Source organism: Dromiciops gliroides, chromosome 5 (genome assembly GCF_019393635.1).
Source record: "Dromiciops gliroides isolate mDroGli1 chromosome 5, mDroGli1.pri, whole genome shotgun sequence".
NCBI lineage: Eukaryota > Metazoa > Chordata > Mammalia > Microbiotheria > Microbiotheriidae > Dromiciops > Dromiciops gliroides.
In genome coordinates, this window is record NC_057865.1 from 40425763 (window position 1) to 40446030 (window position 20268).

Genomic DNA, 20268 nt, shown 5'->3' on the forward strand with positions numbered 1-20268 from the left:
AGAATTTGATTTCTGCTCTAGCAAAGATATTTGTCAGTGGTCTCTAAAATGGGGGTGTCCATATATCCTAATTTGTAGCCTGTATCTGCAGTACAAAGAAAATGAAACTTTTTATATCCAGAACTTCACTACTTAAGCTAAACATAGGTTGGACTCGGTAGCTCTGTCATGTTGTGTGTAGTACTTATGTGTAGGTTTTAACCCAGTAAAAACTCCCATCTCTTAAGGCAGCCTTTTTACGAACCTAAGTATTGCTCTTGACTTTCGGATAAAAGCACAGAGGTGATAAGAGGAAATCCCTCTTTCTGTGGCCATTCTCCCTATACAGGTTTCTGAGTCTTTATTGATAATAAGTCAAGGGAACCTGCCTTTGTTCCTGTAGTCACCTTAATGTCAGTTATCAATGGGAATAGAATTCAAATCTGAAATAAAGTGGGAAATTGAATAGTCTCTGAGTCTTACAGAACTAGAGTCAACTCTACGGAACCAGTTGGTTCCTAGGAATTTCAGCTTTCTTATTGCAACTAATTACCTTCTTTGCTCTTGATTTTTCAGAGTATCCCACGAGTGGCATCTCTTGGAGTAGAATGTGTCAGTTCATTTGCAGTGGATTTCTGGCTACAGACCCACTTATTTCAGGCAGGAATTTTGTGGCATTTACTTGGATATCTGTTTAATTACGATTACACTCTAGAAGAGAGTGGCATTCAGAAAAATGAAGAGACAAATCAGCAGGTAATTTACGCTAATTGGAATATAGAATTTGTACTTTAACCACTACAGTAAAACTAGTCCTCTGGAGACTTTATATATAGGATTGGTCATTTTAGAGAGCCATGTATTTTGATCAGTTCCCCTTCCTGGAACCAAAAACTTTTGTTAAATATTTTTGATAGAATAGATTTTAGGAAGGTTTTAGACAATTTTTAATATTCAATAATTCTTTGTTTTCTTTTAACTTTTTTTAATGAATAAAAATCAGTTTTTCTCCCCATTCCCCCATTTAAAAGAAAGAGGAAAACAAAACCCTCATAACAAACATGCATAGGAAAGAAAAACAAATTCCCACATTGACAGTATCCCAAAACGTATGCATCTTGATTCCTTTAGTTGGAAATCGGTAGCATGTTTCATCTTTGGTCATCTGGATTCATGGTTGGTCTTTGGGCTGATCATTGATCTCAAGTCTTTCAAAATTGTTTGACTTTATAGTATTTTTTTTATTGTATAACTTCCAGTTCTTTTCACTTTAATCTGCCTCAGTTCCTGCAAGCTTTTTCAGATAATAAATGCTAGTTTCTAACTGATGTGGCCTGACCAGAGCAGAGTACAGAGGTTCCATCATCTTGCTGTGAGTCGTATCTCCCTTAATGCATCCCGAGACTGAATTAACATTTTTGGATGCCTTGTCTCCCTGTTGATTTGTACTGAGCTAGTAGTCTGTTAAAACCCAGGTACTATCCGAACATACCTCCTCCATCTTCTCCTTGTGAAAGATACTACATTTGTATCCCTACTAAATGCTGAATCTATTGAGATTTTAAATGTTCTGTTAATCTGACTTTTCAGGTTCATCTTCTGTCCTCCCCACTCTTCCCATCCCTACAGTTAAGCAAAACAAATTCCCCCACTGCCCACATCCAAAAAAAGGCCCCCTTTCCATTCTGCGCCCGTCCCCTCTGTAACCGGAAGGGGGCGGTCTGCTTCATCTTGAGTTACTGTACCTGCCGAGCTGTGATAGCAAACGTCACGGAGACGTCGTCGTTTGTGTCTGTAGTTTAGACGGCAGCTCCCTTGTCGCTGTCACTTTCATCTCTCTTTGCTGTCAGGATGTTTATAGCCAGCCGTGTATCCCAGCATCCGACTTATTATTTCTAATCTTCCTTGGCCATAGAAAATGGCATAACCAAGCTTATTAAAATTATTTGTAAAAGAAAAGCAAATGGGTCGCATGAAAACAAGTTTCATTTGTAAGCAGAGCACATAAGCTTTAGTGCATGCACTTTGATAGCTTTTGATTGCTCAGTTGCTTTTTTGCTTATTTTTGGTTCTCAGCTGAGCCCCAAACAGGTAAATCCATCACATAGCTGAGTTCTAGATAAATGAGGCTATTATTTATATAATAGAGATGGATTGATAAATAGAGTGATAAGGACCAAACCTGTGATTTCATTGATATGGGGAATTCCCTCTGTCAATGCAAGTTGACCCCCTCTCTGCAACTTAATGATTTTTTTTTTCAGAACACTGAGGAGAGGAAGTGACATAGTCAGGGTTACACAACCATTACATATCAACGGCAGGACTGGAAACTAGGTCTTCTGTTTCTCCCTCCATTGTGCCATCCTTCCTCTCCTACATATGCATGTGCACGTGTGGGTGCATGCGCGCGCACACACACACACACACACACACACACACACACTCTCTACCTGATTGGTGTATGGTATGAATGTGCATGTAAATATGTAAATTCTCTCTTCACAACAGGAAGTAGCCAATAGTCTTGCCAAGCTAAGTCTCCTTGCTATCAGTCGCCTTGGTGGGTATTTGCCTGATGAACAATCTACTCCAGAAAATCCAACAATAAGGAAAAGTTTGATTGGTTTACTAACACCATATGTTGCTAGAAAACTTGCTGTAATTAGCCCTGCTGAGGTATGTATGTCTTGGATTATTTATGAGTCCAGTGTCTTAGAGTGGTAGAGAATTAGTCTGGGTATAATAAACCAGGTCATTTGAGATGTTATGGCAAAAGAACAGAACTAAACTGTTTGCTTTAGGAAACGTGGCATGGTAGATATTTTTGTTGGCTGTTGATCTCAGTTTACCATGCTGTGGTGTTGAGGAAGCCAGGGGTGCATCTCTAGTCTCTGCTGGGTCTAGTGACTGTAACGTTCCATAGCTGTAGGCTGTTCTTTTGCCTTAGCCAGTTAAAAGTCACAAGATATGTTTGGTAAGTGTGAGTGTTGTGGGGGAGAGGGAGAGAAAGAGAAGGGCCTGCCTCCCCACCACCCGGGGGGGGAAATTCCTGTAGTGCAGTATAGTGGAAAGAGCCCAAGAATCCAAAAAGCTGGATCCTTGTCCTGGTAGCACAGTAGAAAAAGTATGTTTTGGTCCTTATGCTTTTGAACTCAGGAGGCGTGAGGAACTGGATTCCCAGCTCCGTCATGTAATTACTAGGTGATTGTTGGCAAACTACCAAAACTCACTTTACCTCAATTTGCTCTTCTGCAAAATGGGGATAGATTTGCCCTGGCTGCCTCAGAGCAACAGTTGGCATCTCGTACTGTGGAAGACAGTTCAACTAAAATGCAGCTTTAAGAAGGTAGACGTGAATGATTAGCCACATTATGTCGAGCAAACCACTTAACTCTTTGGGGCTGCTTTTCCCTTTTGGAGTGAAAGAAGTGACCTCTGAAGTCTCTCCCATTTCTCAGGCGCTGTGGTTAATTCACAAGCATTCTTTGAGAAGTGAGTGCATCTGATTTGATTATAAGGGAGCATAGGCTAGCGATAGGGGCCTAATGTGTGATCTCACTCAGCTAGGGAGCTTGAGCTTGAAGGTTCTATCAGTGAAGGCCAGCATCTTCTCTGTAACTTAGGAAACTGCCTGGGTGAGCTGGGAACTTCGGGTCTGCAGATATTATGAATCATTGTAAGATGTGAACTCAGGCCTTCCTGGCTCAGAATCCAGTTCTCCAAAAATACTGTATTTTTTAACTTAAAAAACAAAACCAAAAAAACAACCTTAAACAATGATGCTTAGTCTCCAATGTTTATCCTAATCTAAAGTAACCTTTTTAATGCTGGTTGGACAATATGTAAACTATGCAGTTTCTAGCTTGCATTTGCTTTTCTTCCATTTTTGTGGCATCAGTGATGCCCCTGTGCCTTCTTACAGAGAGGCAGTATGCTGTTCTGGGTTTGAATCCTGCTTCAGACATGCACTGGCTTTGTGACCCCATGCAGGTCATTTTACCTTTCACCTCTAAAATAAAGTTTACATCACCTAACACACCATTTGGAGGTTATAAATTAGGTGGTATATCACCAGTAATATTATTGAAGAAAGTATTCACATTCTCATGGCTTTTAACAACATCTTAATACTTTTGTATAAACAAAGACACTTGCCTTCATTTCTCTGGGTTTAATTTGTAAGATAAGGTATATATCTAAAACAGTTGTCATACACAGTATTCCTTATTTCTGAAGTGGGTGAGTGGGACAGTTCATATTCTCTTAGGGTTAGGTGGTAGGATAAGATGACCTGTTCAGAGAAGACAAGAGTAAAGAACAAGAGCCAAATATTGGAATCCATAATTTTAGACTTGTCCACTTTTCCAAGTAAGACATCCTTTATTTAGCCTTAAGTCAGAGCTTGGCTTTGATTGGTTGAGAGCCGTGGTTTTTATTATCTGAGATGACTTTGAGACCTGGGTTCTATGATAAATAATGAGGTGTGTCTGTTTCTTTAAAAATCACATTTTTAAAATGAATTATTTTTCTGTTTCCTAGATTCTGAAGATGCTTAATAGCAATACAGAGAGTCCCTATTTAATTTGGAATAATTCAACAAGAGCAGAACTACTTGAATTTCTTGAATCTCAACAAGAAAGCATGATTAAAAAAGTATGTTATCTTTATAAAATCATTGGTAAAATGTCCATTTTGGAAGGAACAATCCATAATGACTCACTGTTAATGGGATAAATCAGCTACTTTACTGATTTCTTTAATTCTAGTAGTAGTATTCTTTTTTTCCTTTTTCAAAGAGAAGGCACTTTTATTCATCTTTCACATTTCTTCCTCTACCCCCTTTCAGAATTAGGAAGATTATTCTTAACTCCAATTAGACTTCCATAGGGAACACTGAGATAAAAATCTTGCTACTAATTGGCATTTGCCCCATTCAAATGAGAATTTTCCTCTTAGTGGTAACCCAAGTTTATTTTATTTTTTAATTTTTCATGCTACTTAGATTTATTATCCTACACGATCAGTCAGTTTATATGTACAGTTTTCAGCTTCCTTTCCTATTATTGACAGTACAAACTAAACAATTAATTTCTCTTTAACATGCTCTCCTCCACTGGGAAAATTGGTACTTCAAGGATTTCTCATTTTATCAGTATTCCCCACTAATGGCTCGCATGAACATCCTGAGCCATAGTAAATGATCTTTGTGTGTTGCTACAACCAGCCGTTAAGTGATAATCCTCCCTAGAGCCTAGTCTTCAGACAGCTTCATAGTAGTACTTTGTACTTCAGTCTGGCTTATACTGGAAGCATTTACCTTTTGGTGGGACCAGCTAGAGCTGATAATTGTCTGGTGAAGCATCAGAGTTAAATTTTGATGGAAGATGTGAGGAAGGAGACCACTAAGTCCTGAAATATTGCAAGAGTGGGGCAGTAAGATATCGGAGGAACAACCAAGAGCGTGAATTGGTTCTTTTTTTTTTTTTTTTTTTTTTTTGGTGGGGCAATGGAGGTTAAGTGATTTGCCCAGGGTCACACAGCTAGTAAGTGTCAAGTGTCTGAGGTCGGATTTGAACTCAGGTACTCCTGAATCCAGGGCTGGTGCTTTATCCACTGTGCTACCTAGCTGCCCCCATGAATTGGTTCTTAGTTACATGCTGTGACTCACCACTTTAAAATGATTCCATTATTTTAGCATTTTAAGTACTTTATCATTTTCAGCTTAAATATTGTTGTTAAAGTTTAATTTCGTTCTTGTCGTCTTGCTTGTCCTTTTACCTCAGTGAAAATTGAAATGGCAATTATTTATCTTCTTTATCTTCATTAGAATTGATAAGCCTAGATTTTAACCCTTTCATATTTTTTCTTTATTATACTGTTCAGATTGGTAAGAACCATGCCATTCAAAATCTTCACCAGATTTACTATATGCTGAACAAAAGAACATGAATATAGTACAGGCAGCCCCCCACCTAACCTAAATGCTTCACCTACAATTAATACCTGAGTATAATAATTGGAAATAGGAATTCCACTCCTCCATTTTCAAATTTCTCACCTCTCTTCCTTATTCCTTCCCTGGCTATTATCCTCAATTCACTTCAACTCAACATATATACTGAGGGAAATGGGAGTACAAAGATAAAGCTGTCCCCACCTTCACAAATCTTACCTTCTCAGAGGGTTATGACACATACACAGATGAGTATGTGCTGGTTAATTTGAGAAGAGATAAAACACTGACATTAAAGTGATCAGTTAATTCTTCATGGTAGATGTGGCATTTGAAGAGCCAAACCTTGAAGAAACCTTGAAAATAAGGATTCTCAAAGATGGTGATGAGGACAGAAGTGTATCTGAAACGTGGGAAGTGACTCATGGAATATTTAGTTCCAAGAACAAATAATAGAACATTTTGATAGGAACATAGGGTTGGTGAAGCAGAATAATGTCAAATAAGTCTGGTGAGGTGGGAGCCAGGCTCTAGAGGGCATTGATGTCCTATTGACTAAGGAATGTGCATTTTATCCTGGAGTCAGTAGAGAGCTACTGAAGGTTTTTCATGGAGAAAGTGCATGGTCATTGTCTTAAGATGATTTTGGCAACTGTGTGGGAGTTGGGTTGGAAATGGGAGGGCCTGGAAGCAGGGAGGCATTTGGTAATGAGTGCCTAAAGTAACCAAGTGGCCAGCTGAGTGAAGAGAAGGGGATGAATGTGAGAGATGCTGGGGAAGAATCAGCAGACTCGACAGCTGGTCACATGGTAAGGGTGGGAGAGTTGTGGAAAGATGAGTCACGGATGACAGTAAAGTGAGCCAGGAGTGACTAGGCGGACAGTGGTACCCTCAATAACGAAATGGAGATGTTGGGAAATGTTGATCTGATCCCATCTACTTGTACCACCAAGAGCCCCCGTCAAGATTTTTTATCTGATGCTTCCATCTTAGCTTCTGTGGCTATAGCATTCTATGAAGTAGCAGACAAAACAGGCTGACTGTGGTTTTCTTTTGAACCTACCTTCGGTCCTTGGGTATATAAAGGCCTTCTGTATTATATCTATATGTAGGATGTTGTGGAATCTAAGTAGAAAAAAAAGAATGTGCTAGGAGCAGAGCGGGCCTTCACACAGTCCCAGTGTATCTCAGGTTATTATTGTAGGGTAAAGGCATCTTTTGAAGAGGTTCATTAGTGTTCTTATTTCAACTGATTGGAAGACAGACTGAAAATATAGAACATGTATGTGTGGTCATAACTAAAAGCATTTTACTTTTCAAAGGGTGATTGTGACAAAACTTATGGATCAGAATTTGTCTACAGTGATCATGCCAAAGAACTTATCGTGGGAGAAATTTTTGTCAGGGTATACAATGAAATCCCTACTTTCCAACTAGAGGTAAGTTTTCTGTAAGAAGAGTTGTGCTCAAGTTCTGTTCAGTGCTAGAACATTTATCGTGAAATCAATTTGTTTTGATAAACAGGAAAAAAAAAAAACCAAATAGTAAAATGCAGTACATTGCCACAGATTGATACTCATCCCTATAGCATTAATGTGTTGTAGGAGATGTGAGTAGGGAGACAGGGTGACAGAGATTAGAAATCTATTTTTTGGCTAGATTCTCTTCTACGTGGTAGTGAAAAAGCTAGGTAAAGCCCAGAGGGGATAATATTTTTTTGTGTGTTTTGTCCCTAGTATCCCTATGTAGTATCTATACATATATAAACATAGCCTCCCCAAATGGTCCCTTTGGGCAATACAAGTGGAGCTGGAGGCTTACGATGACTGGTAAACACCAGGGTCCGGCCATTGGACCATACTCCAGCATACACGGCTTGCCTGATCTAGAGTCTTTCTAGCTGGCAAATTACCCATCAGTGATTTTTGTTTTGTTTTGTTTTTAGTAGCTTGTAAAACCAACTCAAGAGATTTCCCCAAAGGTGATGGGCAGGGTTGTGGGGGTGGCAGGATGAATAAAGAGTTATCATTTAGGTCCCTAATCTCAGAAAAACCTAAGAAATGTTTTTCTTTCATCCATACTTGGAAACATACTTGGTTTTTTTTGGGGGGGGGGCAAGAATTGAGTTTTTGTTACATGTGTCATGAGAAGAAAAATAGTTTTGCAATACAAGATATGTAAATTATAGAAAATAAATTTAAATGCCTGTTAACTGATAATAACCATTTGTCCTGCTTTAAAAGAATAAACATTTTTGAATTTTAATGTAACTATACCTAATTTTTTAATGTTTCATTTTTTGATTTAGCTTCCAAAAGCTTTTGCCGCAAGTCTTTTGGATTTTATAGGCTCCCAGGCCCAGTATCTCCACACTTTCATGGCTATCACACACACTGCAAAAGTAGAGTCAGATCAACATGGAGATCGGTTACCAAGAGTTGAAATGGCTTTGGAGGCTCTGAGAAATGTTATAAAACACAACCCAGGTATGTAGGTATATTTATTAATTAATAAATACTTCTCTAACTCTAAAAATCCAGTTTCTGACCATATGGACACCATAGCTTTACCACATTATAAAAAGAAAATGGAGGCATTTACCTCATGACTTGGTTACAAGTACAAAGTGGGTGGTGGATGAGAGCAGATTCCCTCCTTGAGAGTGGGGGGAGGGGAATCTGAATCATTCTAAAATTTATGCTGCATTGCAAGGAACAGTAAAATTAAGTAAATTAAAGTGGTTACAATGAATCAAACAGAACATAAAATGTTCTATCAGATAAAGTAGTGACTAAAGGTGCTTTAAATTGCTTGCAATTTGTGAGTACCTGAAAGACAGAAGCTACCTTATTCATTTTTATATCTCTGACAGTACCTTACACAGAATAGGTCCCAGGGATATTTGCTGAATTAAGTAACCTTGCAAGCTTTACCATTGAAAGCCCTAGAAAGAAGTATCTTTCCATTCTCCATAGAGCTTTAAGAGTGGACTCATTCCAGAATAGAGTTGGCAAGCTGTGGCCTGTGGGCCACATATGTATGGCCCACTGTCTGTGAGCCCACAGCCCATGAGCTAAGAATATTTTTTACATTTTGTAATGTGTCAAAAATGTAAGGGGCTGGGCTGGATTTGGTGTGCGGGGGCGATCATTTGCCAATACCTGCCATAGAACGATACAGTCTTGACTAGCAGGTGAATAAAGGAAATGACTTTTAAAAGCTTTTTTCTCTCTGCTGGGAGATTGATTTGGTGCCCAGTGTCATGTATAAAGATTTGAATTATGCAGATTCAGTTCAACACCACTAAGGTTGATGTGCGCCTACATACATAGGAAGATACCTGGACAGAGGTTAGTACCAGGAGTCCATTGTAGGCACTGGAGCAAGAATTAGCTAGAGGGCAAGAAGGGCGCAGCTTGGCTAGAACTCAAGTCTGGGAAAAGGACTTGCTTGTAATAATTCTGACAAGGTGAGCGGGGGCGAGATCTGAGGGCCGAGAGGGCCAGAAGGTTCATTCCTCTTTTATTGAGAGCGGGGAGCTACTGAAGGTGTGAATGGAGGAGTGACTTGGGGGGCATTTGTAAGATTCCATAGGTGTTGATCTGAACCAGTAATTACAGACGGTATGAATGAGACAGGAAGACCCTACCAGTGAAATCATAGGTCTAGACTATAGCCTTGTCAGCTGAAAAATAGCTTTATTATAGTTAGTCATAAAGCTAGTACAGGGCCACCAAGAGGGCTTTTACAGCTAAGAAAAATGAAAACCAGAGGTGTAAAATGAAGGGTCTTAAACCTCAGAACATATGAGTTCCACAATTGGCAATCGTGTTGTAAAATAGAAAGGAATCATTAGGTTGTAAACTTAACAAACTCAGTGGTTTGCTATGTGTAACTTATGATAGCAGTTTCATGGGATAGAAAACATACTACTCCTTAGATAGTCAAAGGATTATGGAATGTTTACTCTGACTAGCTTTGTTTCTATACATTTGATATTGATACCTTTTCTACTTATGCTCCAAAGTAATTTCCAAATCTCTCAAAACACTGGAGTTTGATCCAAATCCAAATGGAAGTCTCTTCGGATAGCCAACAAGAAAGGCCCTTGATTATAGATAGGGGAAAACTAAAACCCACCACTTAAATTCTGAACTACATTTGAGCTAAACCATAGGTTAAGAGCTGAACAGAACTTTAAAAACCAGTGTGGTCCAACTTCATTTTATCCTGGAGAAATTCAGCCCCAGGTGTTCTCAGTGGTTTGCTCGTGGCCACTTTTGGACATAGGTACCAGAGATGGTGTTTGAAGAAATGCCTCATGCCAGCCAGTGCGAATCAAGGTATATTTGGCAGAGACAGCCATGTTGTTTCTAAGTAAGATGGAAGAGAGAAGCAATAGCTCAGAAAACCAGTGACCACCAACAGATTAAAATTTTCTCTTAAGTGCAAACAGTTTGTCCAGTGGCCAGAAGTGGGTTTCACTTAGTTTATATCACAATTAAGATGGTCCTTAAGAAACTTAAAAGAGTGGGGAAAAGCAGTGTGCTTTTTAGAAAGTAGTCTTTAATTCAAGGAATACTTTCTAGTATAAATAAAAATGTTGTTCTTATTTCTACAGGCTCAGAGTGTGAATGTGTTGGTCATTTTAAATTGATATTTTCTCTTCTCCGTGTCCATGGAGCTGGTCAAGTGCAGCAGTTGGCATTAGAGGTAACATCTTTCCCAAAAAATGCTGTGTGGGGTTTGCTCCACAGAATTAATAACTCAAGTATCCATCTGCCATCATTTTTCTTTTAACTTACATGGTAGAATTTGAGTTTTAAACTTAAATCTATACCAAAACAGTAGGTTCCTATAAAATGGTTTTTGTGCTGGTGGTGTTTTTAAAAGACAAAAAACTTATGTTTTCCTGCTTCATTCCAAAAGATATAACATGATTGAATAGCAAAATCAGTACCTTTGAAGTGAGGACATGGGCTCAGATTTTGCCTCTTTCCACTTGGTTGCCTGTATGCAAGTCATTTAACTTCTCTGTGCCTTAGTATTGTTGTTTGGTAGCTTTAGTTATGCCCAACTCTTCATGACCCCTTTTGAGGTTTTCTTGGCAAAGATTCTGGAGTGGTTTGCTATTTCCTTCTCCAGCTCTTTTTTTTTTTTTTCTTTTAAACAGATGAGGAAATTGAGGCAATGAGGCAAACACGGTTAAGTGACTTGCCCAGGGTCACACCACTAGGAAGGGTCTGGGACCAGATTTGAACTCAGGTCTTCTGGAATCCAGGTCTAGCACTCTGTCTACTGCATCACCTATCTGTCTCTTAGTGTCTGTGGGGCCTTAACATCCTCACCTCTAAAATGAGAGGGTTGGGAAAAGCAACCTGGACAGGAGGCAGACAACCCAGTTCATAGATACCTATTCTAGGAAAACCCGGTGTTCTCACCAAACTGAAGAGTGAACAAGAAATGTGGTGAAAAATGACAATCAGTGACTTTTCCCAGAGGCCACCCAGAAACCCTAGGATAGCAGGAAGGGGCTTCAGAAAAGGAGTGCTCAGTACAGGTTTGCCTCTATGGTGTGAGGGCCAAAATTTGATATGCGGAGCATTATTTGGGTGACTTGCCTTAATATTGGGGTCCTGGAAATATGAGGGACCTTTTAGGTTTAAACCTCCCCTCTGAAATGCCCTTTTTAAATATTTCTCCCAGGCCAATAAGAAAGGAGCCTCTAAGCTTTAGTTCACAAAAGGATCAAATTTTATTATTTGGGAATTAATTAAACAACAAAGGTGAAACTAATAAAAAATCAAAGATAAGGAAATATTCTTAACTTTAAGCTTAACCCAGACCCTTTAGCTAGTTCAAAGGAATTTAGGGTTTTCTGTAAGTAACTCATCAAACAACTGAACAGCCCGCCAGTCTAAGGTTGCTCGTGCAGAGACAGCAGTCACCCAAGACAGAGCAACGAACATGCCAGCTCAGGGGCCCCAGCAGAAAGAACGAGAGCGAGCTCCCATACCGGAGGTAGCCCGCCTCCCTTCCGGGAGCGTTCGATGTCCCCTCTCCAAAAGGGGAGCTCCTTCCAAAAGCTGCCGTTGTAACCTCAGGGTGGGCCAGGTGTGCCCCCTCCCAAATGAGTTAGCTAAAAACGGGAATATTAATCTTTACCACAAATAATTTTTACCACACTGGGCCACCAGAGATGTGGGTGGGCCTGCAAGGCTTTGTGCTGAGCCAGGCAGGAAAGACTAGGGGGTCCCTTGAGGAAGATCAAGTTGGGGTGGGGAGGCGCCTTGGCAGTTGCAGAGGGGCAGCTCTTTCTCATGATTGTGATGAGAGGAAGAGAAAACTATAACAGGGAAGGCATGGGGAATGGGTATCCAGTAAGCCTCACCCTTACCTGAAATGGACTGACTAAGGAGGAGGGATGAACACACACACACAGGGTTTGGTGTGAATACACCTCAGACTCAACAGGGAAAAAGGCAGGGATAGGGAGGAAGAGTTAGTTGTCAGCATGATCACCAGGGACAGAACACATCCTGATCTTGAAGGAGGAAAAATAAGGTCAAGAAAAGCACAAGGCTTAGGGATCCTGGGGGGCCATTGGGAGCAGTTAGTGTCTGAAGCAAGGGGGGCCTGCAGCAGTGGGATGTTACTGTACCATAAGAGACTACCAAGGGGTGAGCTCAGACCATCCTGGGAATTTGCAGTGAAGAGAACCTGGAAAGCAGTTTTTACCAGGACAGCAGCATCAGGAAGGAAAACGGCTGGCAAAGACTCGGACTCTTGGGCAGTTCAGAGGAGTTCAAGTAAAGCCTCTTACCCATCTGTGATAGAGTAGACAAGTGAAGGAAGAGACTTGCATTCTTAGACTTGATCACTGAGTTGATTTGTTTTGATTGACTTATTTTTTGCAAGTTTTTGCTGCTTTTCTTTTGAAAATCACATTTATTTATTATATCCTTTTCACCGCTAAAAGCTAGCATTGTGAAATGGAGATTAGTGATTTCTCTGTTCCCTGGGTGTAGAAATGCACCTTTTCATGTTCAAGTATAGAGTATGTATTTTCTTTTAAAGGAAGATGAGGAAACTGGGTCCGGGGTGGGGCGGGGTGGTGGGAAATGAAGGGTTTGGGCTCCCTGGCTGCAGAGTCCTTCCTTCCAGCTCTGTGTTTGGAATCTTGGTCCTGAAATGTAACATTTCCCCTACTTAGGGCTTAAGATCCTAGACAGAGGATCAGCTTTGCAGTTGGTGCTGAAGAGGAGGCTACATAGACCAAAGCCATCATTTCCAGGATTCTTTATGTGCCTTAAAGTGCAGCAAATGAAGCAGTGGTTGTACTTTAGACGCTAGCGAGTTATTGCAGCTGTATTAGTGTATTTGGAAGATATTTTCACCTTTACTAACCCTTAATTATAATTTAGAGACAAAATGCACTCTACTTTGGTATACACTACCAGTACATATTTGATGGTGTATTAAATCTTTACATATACTGTGACTTTGTTACTTCTACTGAATAAATGAAATTTTTCTCTAAAAGTTGCATACTTGTTACATAAGCTCCCCTTTCCTGGTTTTATTACTGTATTTACTTGACCTTATTTCAGCCCCAAATTTTCTTTCCCAAACCAAAATGTATGGCATATTAACATATTCTGTTGAAAACTGTAGTTCTTTATAATTTTTTCATAAAACCTACTGAGTCTTTGATTCATTTTCAGGTTGTGAACATAGTAACATCTAATCAAGAGTGTGTCAACAATATTGCAGAGTCAATAGTGTTGTCCAATTTACTGGCCCTTCTGCATTCACTGCCATCAAGTGCGTATAGCCATTTATTAAATATTTTAAATCAAAGTATAGCCAGCTTTCATTTCTTTATACTGAAACATGTTGCAAGTAATATGAAAAGTTGTTTATCCCTGGCCTTCTGGTGACTGCCAGATAAACTCTCCAGGATCTGTTGTGTCACTTATTTCTAGGCCAGGCTATTATAATGCCTGACTCTGCATTCATTATAATTGGTCATTCTTGCTGCTTCTCCACAGGCCGCCAGCTTGTTCTTGAAACTCTCTACGCACTGACATCAAGTACAAAAATAATCAAAGAGGCAATGGCCAAAGGTAGTAGAATCATTCAGTTACTTACTTATTACTCTCTGCTCCCATGGAAAAGCTTGTTTGCAGCCCCTTTGAATGATGTGCCCACACTCTCCTGGTTTGTCATAAGTAAGAGGCAAGAAGCTGTCCTGTTGTGGACACAGAGGCAGCTAATTCTGATAGTTGGACTCATTTTCTCTCTACAGGAGCTCTCATTTATTTGCTGGACATGTTCTGCAATTCAACCCACCCACAAGTCCGGTCCCAGACAGCTGAACTTTTTGCCAAAATGACAGCAGATAAGCTGATAGGGCCAAAGGTAAGCCCCCTAAATGTCCAGAATTTTGTTAAAGATTAAAGGATTAAATCTGGAAGGAAGATGGATTCATTTTGTAATCATGTTATTTTTTCTAAAGTGGGAAGGGTTGTGAAAACAACTTGATATGGGGACTGTGGCAAAATTAAACCTGAAATGATCTGTTTGTGGTAAGTAGTGGTTTTAAGCAAGTCATAATTAGAGGAACTTGCATTTAACTCAAAATGTTTCTCCAAACTAAAGGTGGCTTCAAGTTTATCTAAATATAGGGAAGGGTGGTCATTGAAAATATGGTCACACACTGTTCTCCCATTTCCACTCAAGTAAAAAACAAAAACCTATTCAATGTTGCTTTGAAGTCCTTTAGAAAAAAAGTGGAAAAAATTTCAACACTGACATCTGGCAACAACGATAAAGGAAAGAAGTTGTTGGAATGCCTCATCTATACAATTAAAGACAATATAGCCACTGGACTGAAAGCCTTCTGATAATCAGTGGTTAAAGTGTGGCTCATAAGTGCAGTGGCCAAAACTGGGGGGCATAAACTTGATAAAATCATAGTTACATTCAGCCTTCCATTGTTAACAAGATCCACTTAAAATGATACCTTAAAATAATACAACTTAGAATAGACTTAGCTCCCTGGTTCTGCCATTATATTTCGTCCGTAGTACAGTTTTATGCAGATTTATCTGATGAGGGGTTAGGGAGCATGGAGAAGAGGATTTTGTTCAGGAGGCATAATTTATTCTCATCAGTTTAACAACGACAGGAACCTTAAAAAGAGTAATGAGACAGCTCGGTTTTTGAAGTTGTGATTCAGTTAGGATGGTTATGCATTTATGAAACTAGCTTTGGTAGTGATACATTTTCAGTGTGATCTGCTAGTGTTTTGAGTTTTGCAGAAGAAGCCCCCCCCCAAAAAAACCCACACACACGAAAACCCCTTTTTTATTGTTTAAAATTAAGTGGAGATTTAAAAGTCATTAATTCCTTTCTATGACCTTCGTGTTCAAGGTGAGATTTTCATACAGTTTGGTGTTTTTCCTCCCATTCTCTGACCCTTGCTTTGTGTATATATTAAATTAGTTATCTTCATGGCATTAGTATCAAAATTTTTCTATTATAAGAAGACTTCTACTTTGTCAATTCGGTTGTTTCCAGTGGATTTTTCTTTACTTTCTTTGCAGGTTAGAATTACATTAATGAAATTTCTACCAGGTGTATTCATGGATGCCATGAGAGACAGTCCTGAAGCTGCTGTTCACATTTTTGAAGGGACTCATGAAAATCCAGAGTTAATTTGGAATGACAACTCCAGAGATAAAGTATCCACAACAGTTCGAGAAATGATGTTAGAGTATGTAAAGATTTATGGTAATAGCTGTCCCCTTAAATAAAACGTTTGTGGCTGGGAAGGGGCAGGCGCTTACCTCTCTTATCTCCTCATTAATACCTTAAATTGGAGCTGGAAGAAGTTTAGGGATAAACTTTGATTTTTTTTTTCTCTTTTTCCCCCTCAAGGCACTTTAAAAATCAGAGAGACAACCCTGAAATAAACTGGAAGGTAACAAAAAATATTAACAGCTTTATTGTTACAGAGTGTGGTTCATTTGAACCACGTTCCAGTGTTATAGGTTAGTTGTAGTATGTCTTTTATTATCCCTGTTTTGTGGATGAGGAAACGGGTTACAAGAGATCACCTGGCTTGACTAACTTCAAACAACTGCCTCACTTATGAAACAGTACGTACATTGAGGGTTTGAGTCTATGCCATCTCTGTGTAAAGATGCAGACTTTTAAAATGTTTGGTAACCTAGGTTTCTTCAGATTATCTCATTACTAAAGGAAGAGAAAACAATTTAAATTCCCTTTATTTTAAAAACTGTATTCTTACCATGCTAGGTCAGTAAATAGTGGCATATTATATCTATATATGTCCATCTCGATATATCTGTATATTTTTATATCTCTATCTCTCTATTTATACACACACACACACACACACACACGGTAGCATACTAATACATCAAAACTGTCAGTTTTGGGGGCAGCTAAGTGGTGCAGTGGATAAAGCACCGGCCTTGGATTCAGGAAGACCTTAGTTCAAATCTGGGCTCAGACACTAGACACTTGACACTTTCTAGCTGTGTGACCCTGGGCAAGTCACTTAACACCCATTGCCCCGCAAAAAAAAAGAAAAAAAAACTGTCAGTTTTTTGTATTCTGTTAAACATTAACATTGTATTACATTAATTAAAATATTACTGTTCTGAAATGTCCAAAGAAATAGAGGCAGATAGGTTATCATGTGCTGCTTTAGCAACTCTGATTTCATTTACTGTTCACAATTAGCTTCCCAGTTGTTTGTGACTTTAATCTTGATTTACATTCCCATTTTAGTTGCCTGAAGACTTTGCTGTTGTGTATGGTGGAGCAGATGGGGAACTGGCTGTTGGAGGAGTCTTCTTGAGGATCTTTATTGCACAACCAGCTTGGGTTCTTAGGAAACCAAGGGAATTTCTTATTGCACTATTAGAAAAATTAACTGAATTACTGGAGAAGAACAATCCTCATGTAAGCACTGATTTTTCAAATATGCATAATATTTAAATAGGAATGCCAACTGTAGAAGGCTGAAAAATCTGATTTTTTTTATTTTTGATAATTGAAATCTTCATGCTCATGTGCTTCAGATTTTACATACTTTTAAGATGAGCTTTGTTTAAGTACAAAAAAATTAACATTCATTATGTTTTTGCTATTGGCTTACTTAAAAGCAGAGTTGTATAATTGGCATCATTTCTGAAGTAGCCAGGAGTATCCATCTTGAATTGATCCATTCATAATATAAGAGCTCCAAGAAAGTTTTGATTCCTCTATGATCATTTGGTAACCTGGGGTAGAGCTGGCATCAGGAAGAAGCAAATCATGGAAGTTTACAGTGGAAACCTCAGATATCTCATATTTGCTTTGCTTTTTGTAGGTGGAAGAAGTAGGCTGAGTGAGTAGATGGGTAAAGAACACTATACAGGGACTTCAGATCCCACCCCTTAAAAGCTGCTATTGTTTAAAAAGACCCTCATGGTGGTAGAAGTGATGGCCTTTTACTTGGTATTATACCTAAGGGATCCTTGAGCTATAGCCTCTTCCCCCCACCAGCCACACACACACACACACATCTGGTTTAAACACTATCTAAGACTCCATTTATTTGAATTTTTAGAGTTATCAATGACAATGTACATGTGAGTTAAGCTTCATGGACTAGTAAATGTTTTGTTTTTCTGAAAAAAATCAGCATTACAATGACATGAGCTTGTAAATTTGCCTATAAAATTTTCCTTACTGAATTCCTACATTTATTCCTTATTGGACCATTATTGCCCATATTGTAACTTATAGTAGCATTTTAACTCATGCAGCACATTCATTAAGCACTTAAAACTAAACAAAGGCAGGAGAGCAGGGTTGCATTTTCTTTGGTCTGCCACCTTTCCTTCTGGTTATGTATTAATCTGCATCGATATTTCAATGCATGTCAGAAGCACATGGTGCTGCATTCAAAAAGGCATAAGCCTAGGGTGATGGGATTTGTGTTCTCGACATTACAAATTTGCTACCTACAACAAATAAGTCTTGCCAAAAAACCAAACAAACAAACCACACAAAATTAAAAGTAACATGTGGCCAGGGGTGGTGGGTTGGTGCAGAACTAAGTTCTAGGACAGGCACCAGACCAGATCCTGGGAAGTGAGGAAATCTAAGACACAGTCAGAAGGAGCCCTGTTTCCAGTGCCAGTCAGCATGGGGAGACAGGGAAGTCTGGATACTGGGGATGGGTCTGATTGGGAACAGCTCCATGCATAACACTCTGGTATCCAGGGAGAACCCAGACCTATAATGAAGCGCTGCAGGGTTCCAGAATGGTTGCCAGTGAGCAGCTCTGTTTGTAACCCAGGAAGGATTGAGGAAGGGAATCTACACCCAGGCTAATATTCTTGGTTAGGGAGCAGGCCCTAGATTTAACAGAAACAAACAACAGTGACAGGACTCTAATGCTAGAAACACTTAAGGGTATCAGTTCTCGCTTCTAGCCTAAAGTCTGCATGGCCAGGACAAGAGTCCCAGACCAAAAGGGAGCCTGCAGTCTTCACTCTGAATAGCAAAACTTCCCAGCTGGCTAACATGACTAATCCCGGCGGCACTGCCTGCTGCTCAGAGTTCGCCCTGGATCAGACCTCTGGGGGGAGCACAGATAACATGCCCGTCCCCAGCCTGAGTTCTCCCCGAGATCCTGAAATAACAATACTCGGTATGCAAAGAAAGCAGTGACAAGAGCATCCCAGCCCTCACATCAGGGCCAAAGTTAGGAAGTAGATTGGAAGAATGAGCAAATTAAAAAAAAAAAAACATCCTGAAAACCACGATGGTGACTGGTATTTTCAGGACACAAACCCAGAAAAGAAAGGCTTCAAAACACCCAGAAAAATCTCAGAGTAAGGCACAAGCTCAAAGGTCATTTTTCTGCCGTTCCTGGAAGAGATGAAGCAAGAGCTAAGAATGCTTTTATAAATTAAATGAGTGCTTCCAGGGGTGATTAAAACTATTGAAGAGTTACAGCACCTTGTCCAAGGAAGAAGTTCTCTGAAAGTTAGAATGGACCAGATAGAAACCAGGGACTCCAGAAAATCAGAAATATTAAAACGTAGTCAAAAGACTTAAAAAAAAATAGAAAAGAAGCCAAGATGGCAGAGGAGAGACGGCCACCCAGCTGAGCTTTCCCAAAATTGTCCTCCAAACAACTTTAAAATAACCCCTCAAATTAAAATTTGGAGTAGCAAACCCAACAAAAGGTCATGGTGAGATATTCTTCCAGCCAACAACTTCAGAGGTCAGCAGGAGAGGTGTGTGACACTGGGGTGGGTAGTGGGCCCCGAAGGTGACAGCAGCAGCTTTGGGAGTGGGGATCAGACATTTTGTCAGAACGAGATTATGGGGACCCATTGCTGATGATAATTGGCAACTCTACTGCCCATACTCATTTCTGGGTCATGATTCCTGGGCGGAGAGGAGTGTTTGTGGTCAGTAACAAAAGACCAGGAGCCCTAGTCACAGTTCCAAGGCAAAGAGGAGCACTAGCATTTGTGGCCTCAGGAGAGCAGGGGAATCGGTCACAATTCCAGAGCCAAGAAGAGTATTAACATTTACTGCTCCAGGGAATTAGGGACCCTTCCTAGTTAAAAACCAGAGTGCAAGACCAGGAGAGCAGTGACCATACCTCTCCCAGGATAACACCACCTTGGAAGCACAAAAAACTTGCAGATCCCCCAGAACTAGCTCTGAAAATAACACAAAAAAGCCTGAACTTGGGACAATGTCTCCTAACCCCTAACAATGACAAGCAGAGCCTGACCTTAACATAAAATTCAGAGTCAAAATATAGCCTGGGAAAATGAGCAAACAACAACAAAAAATAGACAGTCAAAGGCTACTGCAATGGCAGAAAAGCCAAGACATAAACTCAGAAGAAGACAGTGTGAAAACAGCTACCCAAAAAAGCCTCAAAAAAAGACTAATTGGAACTAAGCCCAGCAAGAATTCCTGGAAGACTTAAATAGATGAGTGGTAGAGAGGATAAATTGAGAAAAGAAATGAGTGATAGAAGAAAATTATGAAAAGAGAATTTAATGGCTTGGTAACAGAGGCACAAGAAATACTGAAGAAAATACCCTAAAAAACAATTGGCCTAATTGTAAAAGAGGCACAAAAATTCACTGAAACTATAACCAGAAAAAGAACCTAAATATCATAATTTTTAATTGAACTGAAGTTCTTAATTTTTTATGTATTATCTTGTTTAATTTTATTTTCAATTCCAAATTTTCCATCCCACACTTAATTAAAAGGCAAGA

At 39.6% G+C, this 20268-nt stretch overlaps 1 protein-coding gene across 5 annotated transcripts in view; it reads left to right on the top strand.

Moving 5' to 3' along the window:
• Positions 1-20268, top strand: part of DNAJC13 (DnaJ heat shock protein family (Hsp40) member C13) — a 136153-nt gene that overhangs the window by 99506 nt on the left and 16379 nt on the right. For all 5 annotated transcript variants that reach the window (XM_043965752.1, XM_043965748.1, XM_043965751.1 and 2 more), the window contains 12 exons: positions 556-735; positions 2491-2658; positions 4522-4635; positions 7258-7374; positions 8244-8421; positions 10557-10648; positions 13660-13759; positions 13987-14061; positions 14244-14356; positions 15544-15713; positions 15878-15920; positions 16757-16930. In XM_043965752.1, the coding sequence (XP_043821687.1) occupies positions 556-735; positions 2491-2658; positions 4522-4635; positions 7258-7374; positions 8244-8421; positions 10557-10648; positions 13660-13759; positions 13987-14061; positions 14244-14356; positions 15544-15713; positions 15878-15920; positions 16757-16930 (1524 nt within the window). The remainder of the gene's footprint in view (positions 1-555; positions 736-2490; positions 2659-4521; positions 4636-7257; positions 7375-8243; positions 8422-10556; positions 10649-13659; positions 13760-13986; positions 14062-14243; positions 14357-15543; positions 15714-15877; positions 15921-16756; positions 16931-20268) is intronic.